Source organism: Tachysurus vachellii, chromosome 24 (genome assembly GCF_030014155.1).
Source record: "Tachysurus vachellii isolate PV-2020 chromosome 24, HZAU_Pvac_v1, whole genome shotgun sequence".
NCBI lineage: Eukaryota > Metazoa > Chordata > Actinopteri > Siluriformes > Bagridae > Tachysurus > Tachysurus vachellii.
Window position 1 is genome coordinate 1830456 of NC_083483.1, and position 10000 is coordinate 1840455.

Consider the following 10000-nt stretch of genomic DNA (forward strand, 5'->3'; position numbering starts at 1 on the left):
TGTCCATGGATACACTGGATACACCCTTCACTGTGAGCACCTGGCCTGCTCCCTGTTAACACACACACACACACACAGTCACTTCTTGTGTAGTTGATGCTCTCGCTTCATTTGTAGGTTAATAAATCGGTGCATAAATAATATAAGAACCAAATTTCCCGGATGTCCCGGCTGGTCCAATGCACACACACACACACACACACACACACACACACACACACACACCTCTCTCTCTCGGTTTATTACCTCCTCTCTTACTATTCGAGTCACACAGACGTGTCGCCCACAGGATGAAGGAGCATAGAGGAAAAAAATATATCTTTTTTATTTTTAAACAAAAGAAAACAAATGACGCACAATTCGAATTTTGTCTGTCTCTCTGAGGAGCTGCTGCTAAAGACAGTCTGACAAACACACACACACACACACACACACACACACACACACACACACACAGTGACCCAGATTACAGACGGTTATGCGATTATCCCCCGCTAGGCCACATGTTATTGTTATTGTGCATCCGTACATTCTCACATCGCTCAGCTTCAGCTCATAAACACACTGGTAAAGAGAGAGAGGAAATAAACAGTGTAACTGGAAACAGATAAGAAGTACCCATGTTTGATAAAAAAAATATTTGTAATAATCAGAAAGCAAAATGCTGTGATATAAGAGAGGTGTGTGTGTGTGTGTGTGTGTGTGTGTGTGTGTGCGCTTGCAAACAAACTGCTTTATATACATATTCACACCTCACATACAAATATATTCCATGTTCCTGTCAAACAGGAAAGTTCTACTACAGCGTTTTCAGGTTTGAAATCTCTTGTAGTGAACGAGGACGTGAGTGTGTGAGGAAAAATATGAGTGAAGGAAAGAAATGGATTAAACCCAGAGAAAGAGAAGGAAAGAAAATTGAGAGTGCGAGTGTGAGAGAAGCCAAAAATCACGACGGTGAGAGAGAGAGAGAGAGAGAGAGAGAGAGAGAGAGAGCGAGAGAGAGAGAGAGAGTGAGTGTGAAGGGAAGCGAGAGAGGCGGAGAGCGAGCAAGAGCGAGGGAGAAAGAAAAAGAAAGAGACAGAGGTAAAGGGGGAGGGAGAGCGAGAAAGAGAGAATGAAAGGCCGCAGGTGGCGGCGACAAAATCCGATATGAAAACCTTCAAAAAACAACAAATACAATTTCCGACCTCAAACACACACACACACACACACACACAAACACACACACACACACAAAGACATACAACAAAAGAAAATCAAAGACTTTTCTGAAAGAAACACAAAGCTTGACCCGAGAGAATCAGGAGCTGAAATGGGTTTCTGTCACCCAAACAGATGTGTACAGAGACGCAGCATCTGTGATGATAAAGCAAAAAAATTATCAAATACAAAATACTAATAAAAACAGAGTCAAAAGATCTTCCTCCTCCACCCAGGTGTGTTCTTTAAAAAAAAACCTAATAAAGATCTCGTCGTTCTTCACTGATACGGTGTGTGTGTGTGTGTGTGTGTAATAAAACACACTGTGTCCTGCTGCTCTAGGAAAACAATCCACCACAGGAAGGAGGGATAAAGCAGCGTTACTCTTAATTACTGTTAATTACTTTCCTCTAACAGCAGGAGGAGGAGAGTTTTATTACCTGTTAAAGGTAAAGATTCTCGTTTCCTGCTAAAGCTTTAACAGCTGTCAAAAAAATCTGTGTTCATTTTCTTTATTCTGTTAACTAAAAAATGTCTGTGGGACCATTTGTCTGTGGGCGGAGCACCATTTGTCTGTGGGCGGAGCACCATTTGTCTGTGGGCGGAGCACCATTTGTCTGTGGGCGGAGCACCATTTGTCTGTGGGCGGAGCACCAATTGTCTGTGGGCGGAGCACCATTTGTCTGTGGGCGGAGCACCATTTGTCTGTGGGCGGAGCACCATTTGTCTGTGGGCGGAGCCTTTTTTCGAAGTACAAAATTTGACCCTTCTTTGGGCGGAGCCTCTGAGACGGATAAAAGTTTGTTATTGTTTATGTTCTGTTAGAAACCAACACTGCATGTGGGTGGAGCCTGTCATGTGGTTATGGGCGGGGCTTCTGAGTCGTATAAAACACCTTTAGTTTTAGGTGTTAGTTACATATCAAAGTTCTAACTAGTGAACAGCGTGTTTGTTTTTTTACTCAGAATCTACTGACCGTCGTTGTTGGTCTGTGGTTATTGTCGGTGTCGCGACTCCCGATGTCCAGCGAGCGTGACAGCGTCAGTTCACTGCTGCTCCTGACCATCAGAGGCGTGTCTGTGGGAGGAACAGAAAGTCCAGTCAGCACCGAAAATCTCTAAATTACTAACTATTAACTATAGTTAAGAACTATTAACTTTATGTTCAAAAATCATAAACGTTTCAAAAAAGACAATTTACCTGGAAAGAGCTAATCTGATGTTAAAAATTTATTATTCAACTGATTTAGTAAGTGAAAAAGAGAAGAAAACTATCAACAAGTTTGCGATAAGTTTGTATTTATTCATTTATTACAATATATTTGTGATATCCAAGTTGTTATTTAACGCAAAATAAGGCAACGGAAATTCTATGAAAAAATACAAATATATAAACCTTTAAATTCCTGACGTGAAATACGTGAAAAACAGATCTTTTTAAAATAAATAAATAAATCAAAGTATTTGCAATATCTCAGAAATAAAATAACCGATCAAACACTGATAAAGAGGGAAAAAGCTCCTTAAAAAATGTTTTTAAAAAACTCAAACTATTTTGATGTTAAAAAATTAAAATTAATTAAGCTAAAAAAAAAATAAATAAATAAAATATTTGTACAAATTATAAAAAAAAAGAAAAAAAAAAACCCTGAATAAGGAGAAAATTCCATTTTAGTCAACTTTATCAAATCGAATAATAAAATCTGTTTGTAAATATTAAAAAATGTAAATAAAAATTATAATTATAGTCTAATTTAAAGGTATTTGATGTAATTGAAAATAAAAACAACTCCTGCTATCCACGATATGGTTTGAGGCTCTGCGGCGGTTACGTGGTGACATTCGTGTGATGTTGTGAACTGTGGTGAAAGAGGAAGTGGAGCGAGGACAAGGTGAGGGCCATTAATCAGCTGCTGCTCTCCAGAGAAATGTGGCAGCAGAAGAAGTGGTGTGATGATGTCAGATCTTCAGCGTCCTACACGTTTCTGCTGTATCAGCCTCGAGCGTCTCTAAACGTCACTGTGACCTTTTCTGAAGCTCCGGATTCGGTGCTGACGCTACAGAAGCTTATCTGCGAAGAACCGCGGCTCGGATCTGACGCCTCTCTCCTTTAAAGACCTGCCTTTAAAGACCTTTTCAGTGTAAAACACAACGAGCACTGAGTCACAACACACAGAGTGTTGGTTAGGTTTCAACTACAATACCCAGCATGCATTGTTCACAAACAAGATTCCAACCAATCCTGGAGCTTAGCTACCCATCAATCAATCACCCAAGCAACCAATTAACATTGTCTCCTTTCCTTTTTGGTTTTTTCTCCTCTTCTAGTTTTTTAAGTCCCTGTTATTATTATTATTTCTTTCATATTTTTTTCACATTTCATCTCTTTCTGGTCATTTCTCTTCTCGTCTCTTCTGCCCATCAGCGTTAACGTACACGTCCGTCAGGATGAGCTGTTGCTACGGAAACAATACAGTATCGAGTCGGACCTGCGGTCGGAGCCGCCGTTAGAGGAGAACAACGGAGCGGTTCAGACGGATCAGAATCACGAGCGCCGGCCGATGATGTAAACTACGCAGCGATCCTTTAATCACTGATCTATCAGAAGAAGATCTTCATCATAGAGAACACGGGACTTTATCATCATCATCACACTCTGACTAAGGAGTAAAAGTTAAGAGGTTAATTATTCAGGAGAACCTGGAGAAGAGAGTCAGTGACCCATAATCATGTTCTCCACACACACAGCCTGAAGCTACACCATCAGCAGCCTGTAATCAACATCTACTCTAAAGCACCAGGAACAAACCAGGATGTGTTCAACAGGAGAGCAAGAGCGTTAATTTATTAGTCAAGGTGGAATGAATTCATTAGACTGCGGGGACACACACACACACACACACACACACACACACACACACACACACACACACACACACACATCCACCACAAACACACACACACAACCACCACAAACACACACACATACACACACACACACACACACACACCACCACAAGCACACACACACAACCACCACGCACACACATGCACACGCACACACACACGTGCGTGCGCGCGCGCACACACACGCACAACCACCACACACACACAACCACCACACACACACAACCACCACACACACACAACCACAACACACACACAACCACAACACACACACACACAACCACAACCACAACACACACACACACAATGACCACGCACCACACACAATCACCACGCACCACACACAAAACCACCACACACACACACACAACCACCACACACACACACAACCACCACACACACACACAACCACCACACACACACACAACCACCACACACACACACAACCACCACACACACACACAACCACCACACACACACAACCACCACACACACACAACCACAACACACACACACACAACACACACACACACAACCACAACACACACACACACAATGACCACGCACCACACACAAAACCACCACGCACCACAAAAAACCACCACACACACACACACACACACACACACACACACACACACACACAACCACCACACACACACACACAACCACCACACACACACACACACAACCACCACACACACACACACACACACACAACCACCACACACACACACACACACACAACCACCACACACACACACACACAACCACCACACACACACACACACAACCACCACACACACACACACACAACCACCACACACACACACACACAACCACCACACACACATACACAACCACCACACACACATACACAACCACCACACACACATACACACACACAACCACCACACACACACACACAACCACCACACACACACACACACCACACACACACACACACACAACCACACACACGCACACACACAACCACCACACACACAACCACCACACACACACACAACCACCACACACACACACAACCACCACACACACACACACAACCACCACACACACACACACAACCACCACACACACACACAACCACCACACACACACACAACCACCACACACACACACAACCACCACACACACACACAACCACCACACACACACACAACCACCACACACACACACACACACACACACACACACAATTACCCACACAACTGTCCCTTTTGAATAGGAATTTAATAATAATACTAACAATAGGATAATAATCAGTTTTCAGACTAGATTTTTTTTTTTTAAACCAAACCAAGAAATTCTTTCAGGTTTATGGAAGGAGTCTCCAGTGCAAACTTGCACTGTTTTTTTTTTTAAATCCAGAACATTTGATGTAACTAGAAATTAATAAAATTCAAACGTGACGTTATTTCAATGGACTTTATTTCTAATCAGTGGCTCTCGGTTCTGAGAGACTGAAAAAAACTCCTCTGAATCGTTGATGTACAATATTGAGCAGATTTCTGAATGATGGAGAGACTGAGGTGGAAAAAAAGAGGAGAAGAGGCTGAGATGCTAAGAGGTGTCTGAATCTGCTAACCTGTAATTCTGCTTCATTGGGAATCGATACCACAATCACTCAGTGGAAGAAGTTCTCCAGCCTGGTGTTTAGACGTCTAGCTCTGAAGTGTGTGTGTGTGTGTGCGTGTGTGCGCGCGCGTGTGTGTGTGTGAGAGTGATCGATGCAGCTCTAATCGTACCTGTGAGAGACTCGTTGAGGTACCGACTGAGGTGGAACATCAGGGCCACTGTTTCTGTTTTTCAGATAAACAACTACAAAAACACTATTCGCACAAGTGCACATTTTTATTTTGATATTTATAAAGAATAATAATTAAATGAATAAAAAAAAAATGTCGTCCACCGTTAAACAAAAGCATGTAGGAAAAGTTTGCAGCTACAGAATGGTTACAAAATTAGCGTTAGCTTTATGCTAATTCATGCTAACGAGCAGCCAGATGAAACTCTGTCAGACGATGGACAAGCTGCTGGTTTGTGCTCTTTTTAATGTCAGTGAGAGTAAAGTGGCGGTTCGTGGCTGCGGTCACGAACATTAGATGTATCTATAAATGGATAAAAAGCGCTTGCTCGGTGTGTGTGTGTGGTGTAACAGAATTAAACCCTCACGATGAGCTGCTTTAGAACAAAAATCATCAACAGCAGGGTGAAGACGAGGAGAACAAATGTACAGCAGGTGTGTGTGTGTGTGTGTGTGTGTGTGTGTGTGTGTGTGTGTGAGATCGCACTTCTGACCCAGGCCATGTCATTACATCACATATCCCCCCATCAGCTGCTCACACACACACACACACACACACACACACACACACACACACAGAGTCATTTATCAATTAAATAAAAGAACAGATAAAAGGAGCGTGTCCATCTCACTACAAATGGAAGTCAGCTGTGTGTGTGTGTGTGTGTGTGTGTGTGTGTGTGTGTGTAGTGTAGATAAAAAGAAAGCCACAAAAAGAATATTATTAAATCAGTCTCGCTATGGTAGAAAAGGCCTTTGTGGCACCACACCAAACTAGGTGTGTGTGTGTGTGTGTGTGTGTGTGTGTGTGTGTGTGTGTGTGTGTGTAAGAGATATTGTTGTGAAATGTTAGACATTAAATCACTCTGTAAAGTGGTGAAAGCTATTAACTGGCTCCTCCTCCTTCTCAGCAGGAGGCGGAGTCTAACAGACTGACAGGTGGTGCAAACAGAAAGAAATAAAGACATGTATTTATAAATGATAAAACCTACACATTTCTTTATATAACTTTATATAACTTTATATAACTTGTCTACAGTTAAATGCTGTCGATCTCGTGTGAAATTAGAAGAAGAAAATAATAATAATAATAATCATTTAAAACTAATCAACATAAAAAGAGAATTTTTGACCCCAAAACTGACCCACAGTCTGAGCTCTCAGAGTCCAGGACAGAGACTGGCTCATATGTACTGTACATCACACACACAGACACACACACACACAGACACACACACACGGACACGCAGACACACACACAGACACACACACACACACACACACACACACACACAGACACAGACACACACACACGGACACGCAGACACACACACAGACACACACACACACTCAGACACACACACACACTCAGACACACACACACACTCAGACACACACACACACTCAGACACACACACACACTCAGACACACACACACACACTCAGACACACACACACACACTCAGACACACACACACACACTCAGACACACACACACTCAGACAGACACACTCACACTCAGACACACGCGCAGACACACGCGCAGACACACACACACTCACAGACACACTCACACAGACACACTCACACGCGCAGACACACACGCGCAGACACAGACGCGCAGACACAGACGCGCAGACACACACGCGCAGACACACACACACACTCAGACACACACACACTCAGACACACACACACACTCAGACACACACACACACACTCAGACACACACACACACTCAGACACACACACACACACTCAGACACACACACACACACTCAGACACACACACACACACACTCAGACACACACACACACTCAGACACACACACACTCAGACACACACACACACACTCAGACACACACACACTCAGACACACACACACACACTCAGACACACACACACACTCAGACACACACACACACACTCAGACACACACACACACACTCAGACACACACACACACACTCAGACACACACACACACACTCAGACACACACACACACACTCAGACACACACACACACACACTCAGACACACACACACACACTCAGACACACACACACACACTCAGACACACACACACACACTCAGACACACACACACACACTCAGACACACACACACACACTCAGACACACACACACACACACTCAGACACACACACACACACTCAGACACACACACACACACACACTCAGACACACACACACACTCAGACACACACACACACTCAGACACACACACACACTCAGACACACACACACACTCAGACACACACACACACTCAGACACACACACACACTCAGACACACACACACACACTCAGACATACACACACACTCAGACACAGACACACTCAGACACAGACAGACACACTCACACAGACAGACACACTCACACAGACAGACACACTCACACAGACAGACACACTCACACAGACAGACACACTCACACAGACAGACACACTCACACAGACAGACACACTCACACAGACAGACACACTCACACAGACAGACACACTCACACAGACAGACACACTCACACAGACAGACACACTCACACAGACAGACACACTCACACAGACAGACACACTCACACAGACAGACACACTCACACAGACAGACACACTCACACAGACAGACACACTCACACAGACAGACACACTCACACAGACAGACACACTCACACAGACAGACACACTCACACAGACAGACACACTCACACAGACAGACACAATCACACAGACAGACACACTCACACAGACAGACACACTCACACAGACAGACACACTCACACACACATCAGTGTAACATGAGAGCAGAATCTAGAGAATGAAACCTACTTGACTTGAGGGTTCTGGAAGTGACCTCAATCTCTGTGCCCACGTTGGGACGCAGGACCCCCAGCTCAGGCTCCGAGGCGTAAGGACTGGAGTATCCAGACGCCACACTTCCCCCCGGGCTGACTGGTGTCCTCGACTGGAGTTCTGTCTCCTCGTAAACTGCTATCAGCTACACAGAACAAAAACAAAAACTTATGGTACATAAATTCACAATAAATACAAAAATAAATATTATTAAATAAAAAAAAACACCTTTATATTAAATCTAAAGAAACACCAGGCACAAAAACTGAACATGTACAGAAAAATAAAACCATGAGGAACTCTGAAGAAGCACGAATACACATTTAAACACACACACACACAAATACACATGTAAACACACACTCATAAACACATACAAACAAACACGTGTACACACACACACAAACATGTACATAAACACTTTCAAACACATGTACACACACACAAAAACACACATGTACACACAAACGTGTACACACACATACACACAAACACAAATGTATACACGCACAGGTACACAAACACTCACACAGACCCAAACATGTACATACACATATAAACACACATGCAGACCCACACACACACACACACACACACACGCACATACAAAAAACACAAACTCACACATGTACACACACAAACACATCTACACACACTCACAAACACATACAAGCAAACACGTGTACACAGACACACACAAACATGTACATACACACTTTCAAACACATGTACACACATAGGTACACAAACACTCACATACAAACACACATGTACACACCCACACAAACACATGTACACACACAAACGTGTACACACACACACAAATACACTCACAAACACATAAGTACACAAACACACATGTACACACCCACACAAACACATGTACACACACAAACTGTACACACATGCACACACACACACACACAGGTACACAAACACTCACATACAAACACACATGTACACACACACAAGCACACATACATGCATACCCACACACACGTACATAGACAAACACAAACTCACAAACGTACACACACACACACACACACACACGCACAAATACACTCACAAACACATAGGTACACAAACACACATACAAACACTCATGTACACACCCACACAAACACATGTACACACACAAACTGTACACACATGCACACACGCACACACAGGTACACAAACACTCACATACAAACAT

The 10000-nt window shown here is 43.3% G+C and overlaps 1 protein-coding gene across 2 annotated transcripts in view; it reads right to left on the bottom strand.

Moving 5' to 3' along the window:
* Positions 1 to 10000, bottom strand: part of pard3ba (par-3 family cell polarity regulator beta a) — a 105403-nt gene that overhangs the window by 74937 nt on the left and 20466 nt on the right. For both annotated transcript variants that reach the window (XM_060860115.1, XM_060860114.1), the window contains exons 3-5: positions 8779 to 8947; positions 2177 to 2277; positions 1 to 52 (exon numbers count right to left, since the gene is read on the bottom strand). The exon at positions 1 to 52 is cut by the window's left edge and continues 52 nt beyond it. In XM_060860115.1, coding sequence (XP_060716098.1) covers positions 1 to 52; positions 2177 to 2277; positions 8779 to 8947 — 322 coding nt within the window. The remainder of the gene's footprint in view (positions 53 to 2176; positions 2278 to 8778; positions 8948 to 10000) is intronic.